Consider the following 23,875-nt stretch of genomic DNA (forward strand, 5'->3'; position numbering starts at 1 on the left):
GCACAGAAGGAACTAGAAATGAACTCATCTGCAGAGTGTTCTATATATAATTGTGGAAGCTTTACACATTGCTGTTGTTTAGTTTTGAACTTTCAGAGCTGCTGTTATTTAATTGTTTATTTTAAAGTTTGAAATAGAGTGTTTTTTTGTGTGTGTGTGTGTGTGTGTGTGTTCTCTTCTTGGACTACTCTCTCAAAATACCCTTTGCAAATTATGTCAAGACATGTTTGAAAGCTGGAATGTTCTTATATTCTGCCTTAACCTGTTGCAAGAATTAGCTGGAAGGGAAGCTTAGGATGACATAGTAATGAGAAGAAAAGGAACATGCCTGCTACATGAATAAAGTCATCAGAATGATTTTGATATACATCTGGAATAAGAGAAAGAACATTTGTAATTCATTGTCTGTTTCCATGCAGTTTTCTAGTTCACCTTATTATTATCCAGTATGCTGGGCCAGAGGAAAAGGTTGAGAAACAGAGCAATCCTATACCTGAGAGCTGGTAGTTAATGGCTTGTGGCATTTGATGGAAGCCCTGCCATACTGCATGAACTTGAGCTACACTTCTAGCACAAAAGATACACTAGCAACTTCTGCCATACTTGTATGGTATTCTTGTCTCAATCTCATGCTACAATCACCATGATTTGAGGTTGTTTCTGCGAAAAACTGTGGAGGAAGAGAGATAAGCACCAGCTGTGAGCTGCGTAGGCCCTTTATGATGTAAGTATCTCTCTGGGGATCTGATGTGGGACAGCATATCTAACGGCTGTTGTGCTGCTTGCTTCCACCTCTGTTCCACTTGTACATCTGTAAGTAAACCAAATATTGCAAAAGCACTAAAAGCAGACCCTCCAAGTGTCCCTATTTTCTAGAGTGACTCCTCTAATATTAACCATCTTTGACCCTATGGTGGTGCCGGAAGGCTTGTTGCTAATGCTGCTCTTGGGTCGGTGCTGCCCAGATGGCATTACGGTAACATCTCAGTTAACTACAATCAGCAGAGGAGGCCCTGTTGGTGATGCTACTGGGTGCTGCCCAGTTGGCGTGAACCTGCAACAGGTCTTTCTTGGTGAAGGTTCCACCCTCCCTGGTGAAGCATGTCTGTCTCCTTCATTCATGTTCAGATATCCGATGGTTGAAATACACTATTCCTGGTTACCTTGGAATTATTAGCTGTGATGGCTACTTTTAGATGTTCTTAATGTTCTCAAGTACATTCAATAATATTTTGCTACTTTGTTCTTTACCACCCTGTTCTCATTTGGGAAGAAGGGTGGGGTAAACATTTAATAAATAATGAAAATAATTTTTAATGGAAGCCAGACCAGATAATGGGAAAATGAGGAACACAAAGTGAGGTTGCAGGGAACCAGGCAGAGGGCCTTCTCGGTAGTGGCACCCGCCCTGTGGAACTCCCTCCCATCAGATGTCAAGGAAAATAAACAACTATCTGACTTATAGAAGACCTCTGAAGGCAACCCTGTTTAGGGAAGTTTTTAATGTTTTGTCTTTTATCGTGTTTTTAATATTCTGTCGGGAGCTGCCCAGAGTGGCTGGGGAAACCCAGCCAGATGGGCGGGGTATACATAAATAACAACAACAACAACAACAATTATTATTATTATTATTATTATTATTATTATGCTATTTTGTTTAAGTTGAGGACAACAGCCATGAAGCAATGAAATAATCAAGATAGCACAGAAGCACAGACGGTCTAGAGTTGCATAGCCTCAGTAACCTTTTTATAACTTTGAGACTGACACATATTGTAGTACAAAAAATAGGATGAGTTCCGGTTTCCTTGGTTTGCAACACTACAGCATATTTTTAGATGTAAGAGCCTGAGTGGTAGGAACCACACAGCAATTATCACGAAGACATTAGCTAAATGAGCAAGCTTTATCTTCCTCCTCTGTCTTCCCTTTTCACTGTGGACCCACTGACACATCTGTAGTCCTGTCAGCATTGATGACTTACAGGAAAGGCTTGCAATGAGTAGTTTCCCCTTAAAACATTAATTTTTAGAACTCACAAATAATGATGAAACATGTACATGATTAAGGGTTGAGGCATGGTGTACGTGAACCTGACCACTTCCCCCATTTTTTAAAAAACGTTCTTGCTGCTGCTGTTGTAATCATTCCTTGAGTCCAAAATGAGAAATTTGTTCAGGGACTTGAAATTATACTACAGAGCACATGTAAGGTTGTGGGGTTCAGAGGCACTGTTCTGTGATGACCTCCAGTTCCACACTTTATGAAATTGTCAGAATTTCATATTTGCGGACATTAACTATTTACCAGTACTGGAAAGTATTAAATAGTGGGTGGACATAGCAGACGACACAGTGATTCTCAAAGCAGCTCTCTTTATTCTCAGGCTGGAACAGAACTGAACTGATGGACTGAGCCAGCCTGCTTATATAGTACTCAGTAACATGCAACAGTAGCAACTCTCTCTCTAGCTACCCAATCCGTGAGCATGTGTGGACCTGAGTGAGAACTGCAGCCACGGTAAGCAGAGTGAAACTATATACACAACACCCCTAGTGGCCTGGGACGAGAACTTCAATACATAACAGAAAGTTTTAGTGCTCACTTGTTTTAATGTTTTGCCCTCTGTTCCTCTAACTGCCCAATTTAATAAGATTCTGCTTAAGTTAAAGATTTTGTCTTTGTGGAACTGGAATGATGAATCTGTTGGTCATCTCCTTTTTACACTGCAGGGAGTCCAGAGAGAGGCTGATTCCTCCAGAAATTTAGTACTCTACCCAGATATTTTGATATTTTCTGTTCATTTGATGATTCTGGCTATGTTACTGATAAGGTACCGTATTTTTCCATCTATAAGACACCCCTATGTATAAGATGCCCCCTATTTTGGGGGGACTCATATTTAAGAAAATGGGGGGAGATGGCCCCGTGTATAAGATGCCTCCTAATTTTTGACATTATTTTTAGGGGGAAAAACCTAGTCTTATACAAGGAAAAATACGGTAACTGAATTCAGTGAGCTAGTCATCAGTACAAATTAGGAAGCACATAATAAAGTCAGAACTTCCTTTCGCTCCCTATAAATGATAAAATTCGCCTGGTTTCTTTTTATGCATTTTATTCTGTTTGTAACACATTTCATTGTTCTTTGGCATAATGAATTTATGCATTCATTCAAGCAGATATGTCACACAGCTTTTGGGGTACACTACACTATACCAGTCCCACTTTTAACAGAGAATGAAAGACTCATCCTGGCGAAAGAAACCAGAGAATCTTGATTTCTATCATTCTGTCTGTGCATTATCATGCTCTTTTTAGCAGCAATGTGTGCACACTTTTTCAAGCTTACCTAAGAAGAAGAGTTTGGATTTGATATCCCGCTTTATCACTACCCGAAGGAGTCTCAAAGCGGCTAACATTCTCCTTTCCCTTCCTCCCCCACAACAAACACTCTGTGAGGTGAGTGGGGCTGAGAGACTTCAGAGAAGTGGGACTAGCCCAAGGTCACCCAGCAGCTGCATGTGGAGGAGTGGAGACACGAACCCGGTTCCCCAGATTACAAGTCTACCACTCTTAACCACTACACCACCTAACACAACCAAAATGGCTGATACACTCAGAAAGGTACTTCTGGATTAGGTACTACATTCTGTGGGCCATCTGTGTTGTGGTGTCATCTTGACACACTCAGTCCTGCCCTTTAGCATGCATTCATTCTGTTACACGCCACCCCAAGGTCCATGAGCAGGGCGAGATTCCAGGCCCTTCCCAGGGTTGTGTCTCCGTTGGGAAGATCAAGGCACAGCAGAGGCTAGTGTCTTTAAGAAATATGTTCTATTAGCACATATTTACACCTGGAAGTCTGCAATGGAGGGGGTGCAGAACCCCAAGTGTCTCCTGTTGCTCCTGTCATAGCTTCAGCAAGCTGGGGTTCAAAGCAGCAGTCAGACATGGCTCCCAGTATCTGTGTTGCAGCACCTCCAGTCAGTAAAAGGTAAAGGTAAAAAGGTCAAGGACTCCTCGACGGTTAAGTCCAGTCAAAGGCGACTATGGGGTTGCAGCGCATCTCGCTTTCTAACTAAACCGCTTCTGGTGCAATGGGGCACCGTGACAGAAACCAGAGTGCATGGAAACCCCGTTTACCTTCCCGCCACAGTGGGACCTATTTATCTACTTGCACTGGTGTGCTTTCGATGTGCTAGGTTGGCAGGAGGTGGGACAGAGCAATGGGAACTCACCCCATCACAGGGATTCAAACCACCGACCTTCTTATCGGCAAGTCCAAGAGGCTCAGTCGTCAGTAGCCAATATGGCTCTGATGTCCAGCCCCTGTGTGGACTTCTGGCCTGCCCAGCAGTTTGTGGAGGCCTGGCACACCTCTTGCCAAAAACCCAAACCTCCCGTAAAAGGGCACTTTCTCCTGTCAGCTCACAGTTTTCCCCATCACCTTGGCATCCCCTGTTTTGCACAGACCTGTGAAATTTCTGTGTAGGTGCCTGGCCATTGTTTCATAAGGGTTTGCATTCAAGCAGCCCAGCCAGGAATTCCTTTTCTGGCACATTTCTGTACTTTCCTTTCTGTGTTTTCCTTTCCTAGATAGATTCTGACATTAATTGGGTTCAGGGGTGTCTGCCCCCCAAAAACTTATAACAATACCTTGGCGACATCATTCCTATCAATCAGGTGGCACTGTGGGGTTCTATACTAGATGGCACAAGTCAAAGAAGGGATGCAGTGCATCCATACCAGTGGAGCTTTCCCCGAGCATGCCAGTGGCTGCTCCAGAGTTGTAACGGCTGGCAGAGTGGCCCTCGTGCTGCTTTCAACAGCAGGGGTAGACTTTGGTCTTTCCAATTTCAGCAGTGACCTGTGCGAGGCCAAAATTCAACACCCCCCCCCCTGCCTCTCGCCTTCCGTTCTGCTCAATTCACTATGCCATAGTTGTGACACCTTGTGGTGCTCCCTTGGCAGAACCCGTTGTGCTGCCCTAAATCTGCTTCTGTCAACAGCCCCTGCAGCTAGCCTTGGCCTACTTACTATTCAAGCTCATCCAAACCAGACTGAAGTGATAGAGACTGCAGTGCTCTTTCTAAACCATGGTTAGCTAACCTCAGGTTTCTCCAGATGGTGTGGGGACTCCAGTTCCCACCAGCCCTCGCCAGCATGACCAATGGCCAGGGATGATGGAAGTTGCAGTCCAGTGACATCTGGAGGCCCACAGGTAGGCAACAGTTGGCCAGGAGTTACCAGTCAGTCAGATCACCTAGGAACAACTGTTATAGACAACAAGAGACAAGAAGCAATGAGGCTTCACCTTCTCCTTTAAGGGTTAGTGTTGAAGATATGAGGAGAAAAATGGATTCAATGGAACTTTCATCATCAATTACTGCACAATTTACCGTATTTTTCGCTCCATAAGACACACTTTTTTCCTCCTAAAAAGTAAGGGGAAATATCTGTGCGTCTTATGGAGCGGATGGTGGTCCCTGGAGCTGAATTGCCCAGGGGCCAAAAGAGGATCATGCTTTTTATTTTTCAAAGAGAAAAGGGGTTGTTGAAAAGATCCCGCTCAGCAGCTGAGCAGCAAGAGATCGGGAGAGAGATAAAGAGTCCCAGCTCCCTTTCATCCCCGCCCTCTTGCCCAGGCCTCCATTGTTGAATGTGCTGCAGAGGGAGGTTGTTTCCCCAGTGACATGTGACTGGCTGATTAGATTATCTGCCTGGAAACTGTAGAAAAGGCTCCCTTTCCTTTAGAAGCTGCATAAATGTGAGTTGAACCCCATAAAAATGGGGCTTTTCCTCTTTGCTTTTCCCCCTTTGCAAAAAAAGCTGCAAAACTTTTAGTTGATCCTCAAAAAAACAGGGCTTTTATAGGAGGAAAACCAGAAAAATATTTTTTTCTTGTTTCCTCCTCTAAAAACGAGGTGCGCCCTATGGTCCGGTGCACCCTATGGAGCGAAAAATACGGGATTTGATTCTCATAACTCCTTATCAATGATTCAGTCTTTTCACAGGCTGGTTCTTATTCAGAGCAAATCCTGTCCATTTTATGGCCAAGACCAAAAAAGAAGACCTGCTTATCTCAGCATTAACCATTTCTTTCTATTTGGTGATTAAGCTACTTCATGAGATAGACTGAAGTTGTGAAATTCAAGGTAATGAGTATTGAACTCATTCCACTTTCACATAGCTTACATAAGCTCATCTGTCTATCCTTTTTGCACAAGATGCGTGTGGTATCTGTTTAATTTTTTAAGTGGAGCTCATTATAAGTATGTAGAAGCTTCTATGAGTTGGGCTTATACTGGGAGACCCAGGTTCATGTCCTGGCTCAGCCATGAAGTTCATTGGGTATCCCTGAGCCAGTCACTACTTCTCATTTTATTTCATTATAAGGTGCTTTGAAATTATTCTGTGAAAACTGAAAATTCAGAAATTGTTTGCTTGTGCAAAAACAAAGATAAAATAAAATGTTTCCAACGATGAAATTGGAAATATGTAAATATATGCATAATGTACATAATTTGAAGTTAGCAACAGTGTTGTAGAACAGTGTTGTAGCCAAAGTGAATCAACTTGGGGGCCAGTCCTAAGGGTTTTAAATCCTAATAAGACACGTGTTCAGGAGGCAGGGAGAAGAGAGGCTTTGTCTCCTTCTCCTACTCCAAACCACTTGTTTAATTGGGGTTTTCAAACCTTAATTAAACATATGGGAGGGAGGCAAGCAGTAGTGAAACAGCAAGATTGGCCCCACTACTGTGTCTGCACCATGTGGAGTTCCCCTTGGCCTCACCCCTCCCACAGCGATGTATTACATTGGGAAACCAGGTAACAATGCTGCTCTGCCCATGCCACCTTGTTGATCACTTTGGAAAAGTATGGTGAGGGAAGGACAGAAGGGGAAGAGATTCCCAAGACAATTGCTTAAGAAAGCCAGACAGCCTGTCTTCAAAGTGTTGCAAAGCACCACCATATTAGGGGAATGCTGTGGTGACTGGACAGGAGTTGAGCTTTGCTCAATGACAGCTCCAGCTTCCAATCCAGGACTAGAATCCAGTCACAGTGCTTAGGGAGGAGGGATGGTGAATTGTTGCTCTGTCCCAGCTCCTGCCAACCTAGCAGTTTGAAAGCATGCCAGTGCAAGGAGATAAATATGTACCGCTGCAGCGAGAAGGTAAACTGGGTTTCTGTGTACCAGGTAAATGGCATTTCCATTTCTGTCACGGTGTTGCATTGCACCAGAAGCGGCTTAGTCATGCTGGCCATGTGACTTGGAAAGCTGTCTCTAGACAAACACTGGCTGAGCTGAGCACCACACCCCCATAGTCACCTTTGATTGGACTTAACCGTCCAGGGGTCCTTTACCTTTACATAGTCCAGTACATTGTACACAGGCAGTGTGCAAACAGCACACATAGAGTGAGTGTGTGCCCTATAAAGCTTAGAACCAGCATGCAGCATCTATGTAGCAGCCGTAGTGCCACCAGAGGAAGAGCTGCCGGCGGTATCAGCAGCAGTAGTGTCTTTGTCCGATATCCTCAGCTTGGTTGCAATCTCTTAAAGTGTTTTCCCCTAAGTGGCAGAGCTTCTGTTCAGAGTGCTTGGGAGCAGCAGGCAGGCAGGCACACTCTCCCTCATCTCCAGCAAGGCGTACCTCATCTGATTCCCCTACTGCTCCTTCTATGGTGTTGACCCCCCACTGCCGACTCATTTACCACATAAACGGCAGAGCATTGGGAGGAACCACTTTGAGGAGGAAGTGAATCACTGCACTGCTGCTCCGCCTGGTTGCTTTCCTTGTTGCCTTTTGGTGTATTGACTCAACTCTGCATTTAGGAGGCACTCGTGGTGCCCGCCTGGCTAGGTTTGTCTGTCTTTCTTTAATTCAGCAGCCTAGGAGATTGAGTTGCACCCTTCTGTTGAATGGTTTCTTAGAACTTCGTGGAACAGGCCAAACATGAGAATAGGGCTAGATTGAGCAGTCAGTTGACTGCATAGTCTTTAAAAGGGGTGGGGTGAAGGAAGAGAAGCAGGTGTTAAAGGTGGCTAGCACAAAAAACTTTGGATCTACCTGTCATAAATGTGGTACGGTTAATCCCCTTTTGAGAAGCTACCATAGCTGCTTTGATTTTATAACATTAACAATAACGTGCATAAGCTCTTACGATATGATTTTGTTGGAATACAACAACAACAACAATTTTTATTACGGTCCAGAGACCCAACAATTCATTAAAAACAGTACACTATTTCGACAGCCCGCCTTCAGGTTACATAAGCATTTTATACAGACTTGGGAATAGGGATCATTGATTCTTGCAGACACCCGATAGAAACTTCGCCACTGCTAATGTTCTGTCATTTGTCCGGTCTTCCAGTAGGAACCTGGCGTAGTAAGCCTCTGATTTTCCCGGGAATGGTACTAACAAGGGTAATATCAGTTCAGCCCTGGCTTGTTCGAATTTCACACAGTGCAGCAAAATATGTTTTATAGAGTCAATGTCTTGGCCACACGAGCATAGTCTGTCCTGGTAAGGAACTCCTCTCAATCGGCCATTCAGCACTGCAGAAGGGAAGACATTAAGTCTGGCTTTTGTGAATAGCCTTCGGTACTTTGGAACAGTCAGATTTTTAATATAAGATGTCAACCTAAAGGCATGCCCATACTGCACTCCCACTGCCAGCGGGCTGCAGACTGCGTGTGATCGACATCGCAAGTCACTGTGTGCAACATCCCAGAGTCTTTGCTTTAGAGTCTTTAGGGCACCTTCATAACCCAAGCAATAGAGTTTTTTTTTGGGGGGGGGTGCCAGACCAATAGAGGTGGCTTTTCTAGCCATGGTTTTCTGCCAGTTGCTGGCATACTCCTCATTGTTCAGGCGTTGATATAGACCCTCCCCTAGCTCAAACACTGCAATCTTGAGCCAATGTTTTAGTGCATACAACTTCCGTCAGCGCTGACCATTGGCCATGTTGAGAGGGGTTAATGGGAGTTGGAGCTGAACAACACCCAGAGGACCACAAGTTCTTCACAGGGCCGGCCTGTCCCTGAGATGAGGTGAGTTGCCCCAGAGTGGCCTATTAACAACAGACATCCCAAAAGAAAATAAAGGATTGCTTTTCGTATGCAGTAACAGCGGCCAGGATAGTAATCGCTAAACATTGGATAAGTAACATAACACCAACAAAAGAAGAATGGGTCCTTAAGTTGTCAGAATACCTTGAATTGGCCAAACTCACAGGTTTAATAAGAAATTATTCTAAAGAGAGAATAAGGAGAGAGTGGGAAGTCTTCATAAATTATATGAAGAGAACCGATTCCCAGAATCATACTTGGTTTAGCTTAGAACATGGGTAGGCAAACTAAGGTCTGGGGCCTGGATCCGGCCCAATCGCCTTCTCAATCCGGACCACAGACGGTCTGGGAATCAGCGTGTTTTTACATGAGTAGAATGTGTGCTTTTATTTAAAATGTATCTCTGGGTTATTTGTGGGGTATAGGAATTTGTTCATCCCCTCAAAAAAAAAATAGTCCGGCCCCCCATAAGGTCTGAGGGACAGTGGATTGGCCCCCTGCTGAAAAAGTTTGCTGACCCCTGGCTTAGAATAAAAACCTCACAGGTAATTAGAATGATTCTCCAAAATTTAATCATTACAGACAACCAGAGATATGAGAAGTAAAGAACCACATGGAGTTAGTTGGAAGTCACCTTTTTATTTTTTATTTTTAATCATTTTATTATTTTTATTTTCTCTTTTTCCTTTTTCTTAGGAGAGTATAGTGCTTATATTTTGATTGCAGTTTATGTCATTATGTTTGTATCTATGTATTTCTGGCTTTATTCTGTCTATTTGTATGATTTGTATATTTTTCTGTTTATTTCTACTTATGCATCATACAATTAAAGTAAAAAAGACTCCATGAGCCTGATATTCCTATCCATGCTCTAACCCAGCACCCTTGACAAACTACAGTTCTGGGTGGGGTGCCATTTTCTGGTTCACCTCAGGCAGCAAGGTGTCTTGGGCCAGCCCTAGTTCCCCATCATAACTTTGGGTTACAGCTTTGGGTTAAAGTTACAAGCCATACTCGTATCTAGAATAGCAGCCTGTGGCCTATTTAGTGACCACAGTAGTGCTGGCTGTGTGGATGTGGGTGCGTGTGAGACAGAGTGTGTGTATTTATATATATATGTATGTATTTTTAAAATAATAATCCTCACCATTCTTCTCATTGGCTCATCAAAGAAAGAAAGAAAGAAAGAAAGAAAGAAACAAACAAACAAACAGACAGACAGAAAAGCAAGTTCATTTTTCAAATATATATATATATTTCCATGACATTAGCTATAGTTCTAATACTATTAGGGCAAATAGAACTCCATTTATTTCAGTTGGAGCTTCTTACAGATACACATATATGTGAAGAGGATGAGGGTTTTTTTTTTAAATACAAAACTCATTTTACAAACAATTCCCCCCCCCCCAAACCACTATCATATGCAGAAATCATAAGGGTTACCTAACACTTATTCATGCATCTGCCTTAAAGTAGCTCTACTTTATTTGAAACAGAATGTATCTGAAGAAACAGACTTGAAACAGAATGTATCTGAAGAAGTGTGCATGCACACGAAAGCTCATACCAAGAACAAACTCAGTTGGTCTCTAAGGTGCTACTGGAAAGAATTTTCTATTTTGTTTCGACTATGGCAGACCAACACGGCTACGCACCTGTAACTCTACTTTACTTGGTATACATGAGAAAACTTTACAGACTGTTGCGACGAGGCCAAATGATCCTGTTTTGGATAATGGGAAGGTATAGAAAGCGAAAAGGACACAAGCATATGAAATACTGTGCTAATTCTAAGACAGGTTATTGCCAAATAAAAGTTTCAGAGTTATAACCACCCTGGTATCCGTGAATGAGAACAAAGCTACAGACAGCCAGCTGTGTGGGGAAACCCTTTGAACAAGAGGCACTAGTATTTTGCTAGAGTTTATCGTTCTTCACTTTCCAGTCCTGGAAACCAGTTGAACGGCCTTGATCCATTCTGTACGTTCTGTCGAGGTGGCTGCTTGCAAGACGTAGTGGACCTCATTTGCAGTAATGATTTCAAACAGGTTCCCCCCGACATCATTTTTCTTGCCTAATTGTGAGAGAAAGAAGACTGTGAGCGAAGGAGTCTGGGAGCTGTTTCAGTTCTTCTGGCTCAATGGTCTCTTCAATTTTCACACGACTATCGCCAACACAATTGAAATTCTTCCAAATCCCACGGAGAAAATCAAGTCTACATACATCTATAAGCCTGTATTTCATTTGAAATTGGGAGTCATATCTGCCAGCATCATGGTTAGCTAAGCCAGCACTAAATGGTCAGAAATGGTGATCGTTGTTCCCACCCCCTTTCAAAGCCTCTCTCATGCTCTGTTTAGGTATGGATATTGAATTCTGACATTGAAAAGACAGAATAAATCACAAGGAAATTCTAGCCAGCGTTGGTTTTACCTGCAGACAGATTTAAGCATAAATGAACAGATCAAAATGCCTTTATGACAAGGAAATAGGGATGGGGAAAGACATTCAATTCAGCTCACATTCAAAGATAATTCAATCTAGTTGACATATTAAGAAGGAGATGCTGATTTTTTTCATGTGACTGCCCCAGGTTGGGAATCAACAAAACTGGGTGTTTGAGCCATTTGCTTCCAGGCCTCGAATATGTTAAGAAGCAGGGGTCACCAACCTTTTTAGACCACCAGGGACATTTTGAATTTTGAAAGCGTGCTGGAGCTGCCCATCACAAAATGGCTGCCATGGAGGGGATGTGGCATAACACAAAACTAGAGTGGTAACCAACCCTTGACCAGGGCAGTCTTAAGCATATGTGGCGCCGGGGTGCAAAGATCCGCCTTGCGCCCCCCCCCGGCTGACCAGAGTTGTCAGCTTTTTTTTAGGGGGGGAACCCCAGAGTTGTCAACCTTTTTAAAGGGTGCTGAGACCACACTTATCTCTGCTCAGGAAAAGAAAACAGGAAACATAAGGAGCCCAGCGCAACAAACCAACCCGAGGCGAGCTGCACACAGAAGAGCCCTTAGCGGCGCTCCGACCAATGGCTGGGCTCTTCCCAACTCTTGGGCCCCGGAATCTCGGCCTGGTGCCCCCGAGAGCCCGGTTCCCGGGTGCCCTGCACCCCTGGCATCTATGCTTAAGATGGCTCTGCCCTTGACAATCTTATGCATACGATGGAAAGTCAACTATACAATGCTGTTCCTGACGGATGCTGTTGCTGTCTAAAACCAAGAGGCAGCATTCCTCAGTACCAGGAGAAATCTACAAGGCGGCCATACCACTCTTGTTTCACAGAAATCTCTTAGAAGATATCGGCACATTTTGCTTCACAACTTTCTTTCTAAGAGGACTGGAGACTTACAAAGGAAGGAAGGAAGGAAGGAAGGAAGGAAGGAAGGAAGGAAGGAAGGCATGTCTGAGGCACCACCAGAAGTGTTACAAAGACTTCTTAGAATGATTAACATGCATGGCACTCCTGCTTACCATCTGGTGCATCTTCAACTGCTGTCACCACACAACCCCTCAAGTGAATGGCTCCAAGTGGCTCTTCCCCCTGAAATGATTCAAAATCAAACCATGGTTAGCTTGGCTAAAAACTCATTCTGGAAACCATTTTCGCTTCCAGCTGAAACTAACACGATAGAAATTATTACAACCATCCGTGTATGTGTTTAGGAGGAAATCATGAAGAACTTGAGTCTCTTATCTTGGTTAAAAACTCCTTTTTGGAATGAGATGGACATGGCTATGGCTCTCTCTCCCCCCCTCTCTCCCTCTCTCTTCCTCTCTCCCCCCCCCCCTCTGTGTTGGCACAGGCTGTAGGCAATTGAGGAGTAAAACCAGAAAATCGGGGTTCTTCAATGTAGGAGAAAGGTGAAGGAAAGTAGGTTTCACTGGGAGTTATTATGAACCATGTGGAAGTAACAAACATGGTTCCCCCCCCCCCTTATCTCTCTGATACATAGCATTAGAACTCAGTGTATTGGCAGGAGGGTCAGAACAGATGGAAGAAAAACTATGCTAGAACAACAGAACAAGCCACAAAAGTTGGGGAACGGGAGCCACTTTGCTGACTGAAGCTCATTTGACAAAGCCTTTCTGAAATAGGTGCATTTTGTACTCACTGCACACACCAAAAAATTAGGATGCTTCCCCTTTATTTAGGTATTTATTAAATGTGATTAAACTAGAGAGCTGTTTTAGAACATACAGCTTTTTTGGCTGCATAAATCTATTCAGTTATTTTATTCACTTATTTTAACTCAGGGCTGCCATATGTCCAGATTTTCCTGGACATGTCCAGGAATCAGCCAGCAGAATGGCGTCCAGGTGGATTTTTGCCGAATTTGCAAAATGTCTGGGAAACCCAGACGTATAGCAGGGAGGGGTGTAATTTTTTTTAAAAATCCATTAAAATTCCCCCCAAACCCCCCAAACTTCTTCCTTTTTGTGTGGAGATGTTCCCAAAAAGAACTTTGACCTACCCCCCCCCAAAAAACCCTCAACAACTTTGTGTGGATTTTAACTTTTGGAATATGGCAACCCTATTTTAACTAGCCCATGCTTTAAATAACTATTGTACTGCTGCCATTTAGATTTTGTTTCACTTTGCATTGTATTGCGTTTTTATTACACATAAGCTTCCTTGAGTGGAGTTATGCCCCAAAAGGTGGGCTATAAATAAGCTGATAAAATATATTAGAATATACAGCCCTGAAAATACAGCTGCAAGGATTCTAATAGCAAGAAATTGGAAAAGCGAAATTATCCCTTCAAAGATTGAGTGGCAAGCCAAATTGATAGAGTACTTACAATTAGCAAGGAGAACGGGAACAGTGAGAGGAAACTCAACACAAGAAGTTAATAAGGAATGGATAGTAATTAAGGAATATCTCAAAGCTTCCTGGCAGATATGGAATGAGCCATGTAATATAAAGTAATTGTTGGAAAAAGTCAGATTTAAGATGAAGAGAAACAACTTGAGGAAACTGTGTAAATAATAGCTTAAATGTAAAATAGTACAATGGGTTTGGTTGGAAGTTTCTTTTCTTTTGGTGATGTGTACTTGCAAAGGAAGTGGATGGCGCTGTGGTCTAAACCACAGAGCCTAGGGCTTGCCAATCGGAAGGTCGGTGGTTCGAATCCCCACAACGGGGTGAGCTCCCGTTGTTCGGTACCAGCTTCTGCCCACCTAGCAGTTCGAAAGCACGTCAAAGTGCAAGTAGATAAATAGGTACCACTCTGGCGGGAAGGTAAACGGCATTTCCATGCGCTGCTCTGGTTCGCCAGAAGGGGCTTAGTCATGCTGGCCACATGACCCGGAAGCTGTCTGCGGACAAACGCCGGCTCCCTCGGCCTATAAAGTGAGATTAGCATGCAACCCCAGAGTCGTCCGCAACTGGACCTAACGGTCAGGGGTCCTTTACCTTTACTTCAGATGCAAGTATATTCTTTTTCTACTTATACTTTTATTTCTTTTAATTCCCTTTTTTCTTTTTTTTCTTTTCTTTTTCTCTCCCCCCTTCTATTTCAATTCTTTATAATCTTTATAATTTATGGAATGTATGTAATGTATGTCGGTACGGAATGAATTTTAAGGTTTTTCTTGTTCAATAAAATAAATTAATTTTTTTTAAAAAAAGAAGATACTTTTTTTTATCAAGAGGAGAGATCCCAGCAACTGAACACAATTCACATAAACAATCCTGCCATCCAAACCCATGATTCTGAAGGTGGGTTTCATATCAAATGTCCTTCGGAATGTGCTCCAGCAAAACGACAGAAAATGGGCTTACCCCTGCAGGATCATAGTAATGCATGTAGGCAGGGTCTTCTCTCAGGACAAACTTTCGTACTTTCCAGTTTTTCCTCCGGTGCCCCTAAATAAGTGTAATAAATGTATGACTTTCATTTTCTGCGTTGCAATAACAAATCCCAAAAACAGAACTGAAGAACGCTGTGGTAGCTAAGGGAGAATGTTGTGATAGCTGCACCCAGTGCTTTTTTCTTGGGGGGGGGGAGATGGGGAAACTCACCAAGAAGTTTTTTGTTTGTTTGTTTATTGCAGATCCAGTCACATTGTGACACCTCTCTCTATTCCCACCCCTACCCCCCTGGGCAGTGGCTAAATGTAAGATATTATTTATCAATTCAAGCAGACAGTGATCTGGATTAGAAATGGCCACAACTTTATTGTTTATAGATATAGGTGGATTTTTGGCTCAGGCATTGGGTGTATATCTGTTCCAGCTCCTCCCCCCCCCCACCCAAAAAATAATTATCTAATTTTTAAAAGGTACATTCCTGCTATAAAAAAAACCCTGGCTGCATCCCAGGAATGTCAGGAGCAGAGTATCCGTGGGTTTTGCTGGAGTTCTGCTGATTTTGCTCACCTCAGCACAATCAAGACCCTAAAAGTTATTTTGTTTTGTTTTGTTTTGTTTTAGGGATGTATATGTCACCCTTCTACAGAATTCCCAATGCAATTAAAATTGACCTCTAAAACCAATTGCCACATATCTTCATTTTCAAAAGGCTGCTGGTTCTTTCTTGGGTGAGAAATAGCCATTATAGTTTGGCAACTACTGCTCTAAACCATTTTCCCCATGAACCATTTGAAAATTGCTAATCACCACTTAATGATTCTTTCTGCCTTTTGTAGCAATTGCAATGAGATGTGCTAGATGCTGTATGATTTCTTACTGTTTTCATTGCTTCCTTTATTTCTCTCTCTTTTTTTTAACAATTTGCCTTCCACAGAATTCAGTTTGCAGTCCAATAAAATACAATATAAGAAATAAAAGAAGCAATAAAAAATATGACAATTTACTGTGAACATGCTGTGGACCACCTCAATGAAGCTCACAGACTGGGACCCCCTGGTCTAGAGCACATACTATAATGAATATTATTCCCAAGAAGGAATGAAGATCTGTGGCAACAGCTTTTACAGGTCAGTTGTAGACCTTAGGCAATATGTTGTTCAGCCTCAAACTAGCTATCATGCAAGCTTTTCTTGCACCAATGCTTACATCCAAAAAAGCCTCTTAAAAGTGTTCGCTTGGGTAACACCAAATACACACCCTTTTAAAAAGTGGTACGTTTGCTTTCTTATAAAACTCAGTATCTCTTGAAATAATTCAGACTGAAGAATGTCTCTAAAGCACTAGAAAGAAAATACAACGTTTAGAATTCATTTTCCCTTCACATTTTGGATACTGTGCCACTTATATTCCTGAAAGTGCCTCAAAATTTACGGCCAAAGTTCTACAGTGGATTCAGTCTGCGGTCATTTCCTCTCAGTGCTGCAATTTCTTCTTAGGATTGCATGAAGCACGTGACAAGCTCAGTGAGTCACATGGTTATAAAATCTTCATATGCCCCGTGCGTGACAGCTGTGTTGCAATTCTGTTGGAATTGGGCAAAACCAGATCTATTGTCACATCCGCCCTGGAGGATTTGAAAAATGCCCTGTTTCACCAGCCGATTGCCACTGAGCAACACAACACAGGATGTTACCTCTACACAGCACAGCAATGAGAGTCAAGAGAGGTCTCAGCACAGGCAGTTTTCCTAAGAAGGTTGATATTTCTGTACTATATTGACTGCTTTTCTGAGCCATCACAGCAAACAAGGTCTATACCAACCTGTTTCAGTAAACATCCCTGCTTGATTACTGTGCCTCTGAATTCTTCCTTGAAGATCCCATCATCATCACTGGAATTCCCTTCACAGAAGAATCCACTGTCGGCCTGTTTTAAGGAAAGAACAAGACCATGTTGCTAATGTCACCCGAAAGAGTTTAATGTGTGGAAGAAGAGAAGAAGAAGAGTTTGGATTTGATATCCCGCTTTATCACTACCCAAAGGAGTCTCAAAGCGGCTCACATTCTCCTTTCCCTTCCTCCCCCACAACAAACACTCTGTGAGGTGAGTGGGGCTGAGAGACTTCAGAGAAGTGTGACTAGCCCAAGGTCACCCAGCAGCTGCAGGTGGAGGAGTGGAGACATGAACCCGGTTCCCCAGATTACGAGTCTACCGCTCTTAACCACTACACTCACACTGGAGGCTCAGAGAAAGTTCTCGCCATGCTTTCTTGTGCACACAAGTCAAAATCCGAGGGAAATGGATTGAGCAACCAATATGCAGAATATGGGGAGTGTTCTTTCTTCCTGTCACTTGTCACACTGGAGCAGGGTGGGGTGGGGTCAAGGGAGGGTTAAATAACTCTTGTCTTCATCTGCATTCCATGAAGAAGAAATTTAGAAGGCCTAATATAGGGAAGCCCTTGTCATGGAGGAGTGAGTCAGGTGGCACAACCAAAATTGTTCAGCGACAAAATATGGCACGTGTTTGTTTGTTTTTCTTTCTTTAATAAGTTGCCAACTAGAGCTGTAGAACCTCAGGACTGATTATATGGGAGCTTGCCAACAGCTATGCAACTAGCATTCCCTTAGAAAGCATTGGCGAATGAAGTTGGCAATCTAGATAACCATGCATACAGAAGACTGAGAAGACCAGTCTTAAGGCCAAACAAGTTGTGCACCGGTTATAAAGCACTTTTGTCATGAAATGAAGCACACGGGAGGATGGAGTGCAATGTACGGTACCCACGCCTTACCTTCCCATGCTTCATTGCTTAAAACCACTCCACAAGCTCCAATACCAAAAGTCATCAAGCAGTGTAACAGGGGGAAGTAAGAGGGGAAAGAGAAGGTTCGTTCCCTCTTCCACCCCCGCAAGCTCCATTTAGATTAAAAGTAGAACCTCAAACTCACTAGGATGGATGTACCAAATCTAAGGTCTGTTTTTATAGAATTCATTGTAGTGCTAAGTAGGGTATGAAGATGGGGAATGAGGTCCACTCATGCAATAGGACTTTGCCCTCTTTCCTGCCCCCATTCACACCCACCCACCCACCCTGTTCTGAGGGCTCCTCTTACTTTCCAGAGCAGATTAGAGGGTGGGGTGGAGAGGGGGGGTGTCAAGGAGCTGTCAAGGAGCCAGGTCATCCACAGGGTAGACACATATACAGAAGGCACGGAATTAAATTAGATTATTAGCAAAACAACAACAACAACAACAACAACTCACCAACAATACTTCAATGTCCCTGTTTCATCTTAACTCAATGAAGGCATTGCTGAAACTAAGCTCTAGGTATGCCCCTGCCCTCTAGCCTCTCACTCTAGGTTCCTCCCAAGCAGATGAAGGCTGCGTTGAGGGGGTGGGGTCCTCCTCTGGGCCTGTCTGGCACAGGACCCTCCTGGAGTGAGGGGTCAGAGGGGGAAGAGAGTCTGTAGGACTGGGACTGTCTCTGCACCCTTGACCGCTCAGGTCTCCTGCTTCTATCAGTTCCCAGCTCATCCCTTCTGCTGACTGCTCCTCAGTCCCCCACCGCCAGGCTCTGGGCTCTAAGTTGTCATCTTCTTGGGCTAGCAGCTTCCACCACTCCTCCTGATCCAGCCGGTCCCTGACATCAGGGAGGCCCATTGCATGAGCAGACCACATTCTATGCATGCAGCAACTCTGTTGATTCCCACTCATTGGGTTGTATCCGATGTTAGTTATACTCAGCGTAGAACCATTCAAATTAATGGACACGACTAACTTCAGCCCATTAACCTCAATGGGTCTACCCTGAGTAGAACTTCATTGAATTCAACCCTGCATTTCCAGAAGGCCTGTGGAAATGGTTGGAGTCATATATTTACAATTAACCCTCTTAGGTTAGGAAAATACCCACAAAGATGTAAATAGAATACATTTACAGAAGAACACAAGGCAGCTTCCTATGAAATGGCAGCTAACCGAGGCCAGCTCTTACACTTCAGTGATTCACAGTCACTAGCTTTCGGAGGAATGCTGGCTTGCTCTGCTGCTTTTGCTGAAGCAGAGGAGTGCCAAGTCATTCTTCCTCCCAAGTGCTTTGCAATAAATTAAAGGCTGGGAAGCAGAGATATAAATCTAAAGACATTGTATTAAATAAATTGTGGCAGCTGGGGTGGGTGGGGACAAACCAATGCTGCAGTCCTGTAACTGACTGTTACTGCATCAATCCTTGTTACTGCATAACTAACACATCCACTTTACAGGTAGGTGGTAGCTGTGTTGGTCTGCCTTAGTCAAAACAAAATAAAAATTAAAAAATTCCTTCCAGTGGTTGAAGGTGAAATTAGATGAATCATGAAACTTTGGAGGCCAATCAGGTGGTATCAATATTTGAAGACGTTTGCACCAAAGAGACCACCTTTCAGCTCTGATCTCACCAACTGCAGTAGTGAAAGGTGGTTAATCTGTATTAAGCAATATGGAGTATATACCCTGAGAAAAAAGTCAATGGGGATTCCATGTGTAGTACCAGGAAATATACATGCACATACATACAGTATACACCTACCCACAGAGACTGCATTAGATGAGACCCTCATATTGCAGCCAATCTGCAAAGCTACATTTTCTAGGGTTCCCGTGCCCCTCCACCTCCGGCGAACCCACAAAGAAGTGTCGTGCATTGCTACTTACAAAATAATAATAGGCGTCTTCGTGGTCAAGGAAGGAAGTTTCTGACAGGCCCTCAACTGCACTCTTGGATATATCTCCAGCAGGCTGAAAATAACCTTCGTTCAACAGGGCAGATGCCAACATTTGACCCTCTTGGCGATTCCTGATAGAGTTGTTTGACAGGAGCCAATCAACCACACAACTACCTGAGGGCAAGGAAATGAACCAAGGTGTGTGAGCAGAAAGGCACAAAATGAAGTACTGTAGTCTGCAAGTAGTTAAGCAAATCAAAGAGATGTGTTCTCAATTAAATTCAAATTGCAATTACAGTTTGGAAATATGAAGCCAGCGGTGACTATATCTGGACTTGGTTTGAGCCAAATATTTCAGTTGCCAGTGAATATGTAAATTATATGAAGTATTTAGGGCTGTGTCCAGTTCATATTAAAGACTAACAAATTTGCTGTGGTATTAGCTTTCAAAACTCAAGCCCACTTCATTGGAAAGCCTTGACCATGAGGTTTTCACATTCTGTCTACTAAAAACAATTTCCCCTCTCAACGCCGCCACATTCTGTCCAATATCTATAGGACATTTTTCTCAGGAACTAGCAGGTTCAACTATTTTGGAATGGCAACTGACATTTCCCTCCAGTCAAACTGCTTCCCGTCGCGACTCCATTTTCTAGCACCTGTCTTACTCAACGGAGCATTTTTTGAAAGGGAAAAATAAGAGCTCTTTACCTGTAAAGCAGTGATTGAAAATTTTCTTGTCCTTTTCCAGCTTCATTTCTCGTATCCCTTTGTCTGGGTCTTTCATTGAGAGATACAGTTCACTGTGCGGTGAGAGAAGTGAGGCAGAATTAGGAAACAATGTTTGATTTGGCTCTTTGCGGTTTAAATTCCTTCTGCAAATGCATCAAAGGGGCTCTGCAAACTCCAGTCCTTAATGACTCACTAATTATAGCACCAGGTGTGTTCTGTGGGGAGCTTCTATACAGATGAACAAACCAAAAAGAGCACATCATATAGGGGCATCCAAGATGGCTGTTTTTAAAACCACCATTTTCATGAGGCCACTCACTGCAGACAGAGGCAGAGCTAGCTGCTCTGGCACATGCTGTGCACCCGGGGGTGGGGCTAGCGTCCCAGGGGGGTGGCGCGGAAATGTCACCCCTCTCAAGGATGACACCTGGGGGAACTGCACCCACCGCACCCCTCCTTCCTCTGCCAATGACTGCAGATAACTCAGAGTGGAGCACATATTTTCCGTGTAATCAGAAGACTCTGTCATCTAGGGCTGAGAAAGCAACACCTGATTGGGAGCTTTTGACAGTCAGGATAGCTGGTATTGTGTTTTTTTCCCCCATGCTAAAATAGACTTTATTTAAGTTCAAAGTTTACAAAGAAAAATAATAATAATAATAATAATAATAATAATAATAATAATAATAATAATAAAGATTACAAAAATACATGAAAATAACAAAGATACATAGCATAAGTACATAGATTAACTAAACATTAACAAAGCACAAACATATATCTTATATCTCCCTTAATTTCCCTTAAGGCTGGTATTGTGTTAATGGACCCGCAAAAATGGTTTTACGTTACTTCATATTCTTACAAAGGAATAATAACAAGTAATAAAAAACAACTTTTATTTATATCCCGCCCTCCCCGGCCGAAGTCGGGCTCAGGGTGGCTAACATCAGATACATAACATTGGTATAAAATCAAACAATAACTAAATTACCTCCTAAAAACATCTCAAAATCAAATTAAAGTCTAATTAGATGGCTTTCCACAGGGTTAGGGTTGGGAACAGTAAGTGCTCCACTGAACTGAAATTTCAGCCTTCATGACATAGGAAAACAGCCAAGTGAACAGCTATTTTGGTGGAGGAGGGTCAAGATATTAACCGATATGCATGAAATTTCATATATAGCTATATAATCCCTAGCATAGTAAGATAAGACCTTCGGAGCAGGCATTAAAAAAAAATTTAAAAAAATTGTTCCTTGATAATTTGTCACCCCCTCCATTATGGAACCCAGGCCGGACCGCCCCCTCGCCCCCCCTTGTTACGCCCCTGAGGCCAGGGGTCGGCAAGGTTTACCTCGCCTGGGCCAGTTCACTCTGTGGGTTGGATTGCACGCGCATGAGCGCATGCCTGCGATTTCCGCAATCTGCGCAGGCGCAATTTCCAGCACCACGGAAGCGAGTCCCCGCACAACAGTGTGCCGGTTTAGCACAGCGCACGGGGACTCACCGAACGGGCGGCTCAGTTCGGGAGTGGCTAGTGGGCCGGTTAAACGACCCCCCGTGGGCCGCTTGTGGCCCATGGGCCTTAGGTTGCCTACCCCTGCCTTAGGCAGGCATAGGAAATGCCTACATCCTTTAAGAAGGCTCACCTCATGCTTTTATTACTTAGACAACTAACAAGTGGCCTTTCCATGAAAGCTTTTGTCCACGCTACACAGTTGAGATAATCATAGAGACTTAGGTCTAAACACAGGGTGCTTCCAGGCTGTCACTATTTTCTGGTGGGATTCAATCACGTTCCAGCAAACTCAGGTTGCACAATTAAAGTTGATTTGGAGCTCTTGCACAATAAACCTGCTTCCCTCAAAGATTGGACTTTTGGCTTCTACAAAATGTTGTGATGGCCGCCAACTTGGATCGCTTTGAAAGGATGTTAAACAAATTCAGAGCACAAATTTCCCCTTTCAGAGGCAGGATGGCTCTAACTTCCAGCTGCTGAGGACCACAAGTGGGGAAGAGTGTTGGTCTACTCATGTCCTGCTTGTGGGTTTTCAACACATACCTAAAATAAGACACTGTCTTATATTTTTTTTTGCTCAACAAAACACAGTATGGCTTATTTTCAGGGGATGTCTTATTTTAACCGTGTTGCATCGGTATGCTGCATAGCCACACCTCTCCAGGCTGTTTTAATGGGAGGTACCACGTCACTATGGCTTATTTTCGGGGTATGGCTTATTTTTGGGGAACGGCTTATATTTCGCAAATGCATAGAAATCCTGCTATGGCTTATTTTATGGCTATGTCTTATTTTAGGAGAAACAGGGTATCTACTTGGCTGCTGTAAGAACAGGATGCTGGTCTATATATAGGCTTTTGGACTGAGCCAGCAGGGCTCTTTGTGTTCTTATCCTCACTTAATCTGAGTGAAAGTCAAATTGCAAGTGGACTTAGAAACAAAACCAAAAAAAAGCCAACTTCTTCTTCTGTCAATTAACATTTTAAACTTTTGTAATCTCAGTGCCTTGTTCTAGCCAGGTTCTGAATTTCTTGTGTGTTTTGGGAATAGGAGAAACAAAGCTCCAATTTATAATAATGACAGAGGCCTACATATCTGCCCAACAGCTACTGTCACAGGAAAGCAAAGAAATGATGACTAAATAAAACCAGATTACTACAACCCAAGCGTGAATGCCGTTAAAATAGCTCCACACACACATACCCTTTAAACAAATTAAAAAAGCAGCTTTGAGAGATGGGAATTTGGAGAAGAGGATGTCTCTGTGTGTGTGTTTAATCCTTTCTCTACTCACAATTTTAATATGTATTTTTTTCAGGCTCCATTGGAGGATAAACAACTGGGATATGCGATTGGGGGGGGGGGGAAGGAGAGCTGGGGAAAGGATGAAACACTCCTCTACCCTCCCATCACTTCTCCAGCCCAGTTACAGGTAGGTAGCCGTGTTGGTCTGCCATAGTCAAAACAAAATAAAAAATAAAAATAAATTTCCTTCCAGTAGCACCTTAGAGACCAACTAAGTTTGTTCTTGGTATGACCTTTCATGTGCATGCACACAAAAGCTCATACCAAGAACAAACTTAGTTGGTCTCTAAGGTTCTACTGGAAGGAATTTTTTTTAAATTTTTTTATTATTTTGTTTTTTCTCCAGCCCAAATTTCCATCTCTCAAGGCTGCTTTTCTTTTCTTTTTTAAAATCATAGCATCACATTTATGTGTAATTAGCCCCTAAGTAAACAAAAGGATATGTTCCTGTCCTTTAAATATTACCGTATTTTTCGCTCCATAAGACGTACTTTTCCCCTCCTAAAAAGTAAGGGGAAATGTCTGTGCGTCTTATGGAGCGAAGGCTCCCTGTCAAGCAAGCAGCGAGAGCCAGGGGGCGGCGACAGGCAGTGGAGGAGATGCTACTCGTTCCTCCCCGCTGCCGCCGCTCGCAAAAGTGAGAGGTGGGCGACGGCAGGGGGTGGGACTTGGCAGCCCGGAAGGGGAGAGCTGCCCTGATGCT

The 23,875-nt window shown here is 43.3% G+C and overlaps 1 protein-coding gene across 1 annotated transcript in view; it reads right to left on the minus strand.

Moving 5' to 3' along the window:
* Positions 1–10,992: 10,992 nt before the first annotated feature.
* Positions 10,993–23,875, minus strand: part of PLEK (pleckstrin) — a 30,409-nt gene continuing 17,526 nt past the window's right edge. The window contains exons 4-9 of the mRNA XM_033142700.1: positions 20,325–20,416; positions 19,603–19,787; positions 16,726–16,830; positions 14,875–14,958; positions 12,563–12,632; positions 10,993–11,156 (exon numbers count right to left, since the gene is read on the minus strand). Of these exons, the coding sequence (XP_032998591.1) occupies positions 11,017–11,156; positions 12,563–12,632; positions 14,875–14,958; positions 16,726–16,830; positions 19,603–19,787; positions 20,325–20,416 (676 nt within the window). The 3' untranslated portion in view covers positions 10,993–11,016. The remainder of the gene's footprint in view (positions 11,157–12,562; positions 12,633–14,874; positions 14,959–16,725; positions 16,831–19,602; positions 19,788–20,324; positions 20,417–23,875) is intronic.

Source organism: Lacerta agilis, chromosome 3 (genome assembly GCF_009819535.1).
Source record: "Lacerta agilis isolate rLacAgi1 chromosome 3, rLacAgi1.pri, whole genome shotgun sequence".
In the NCBI taxonomy this organism is placed as follows: Eukaryota; Metazoa; Chordata; class Lepidosauria; order Squamata; family Lacertidae; genus Lacerta; species Lacerta agilis.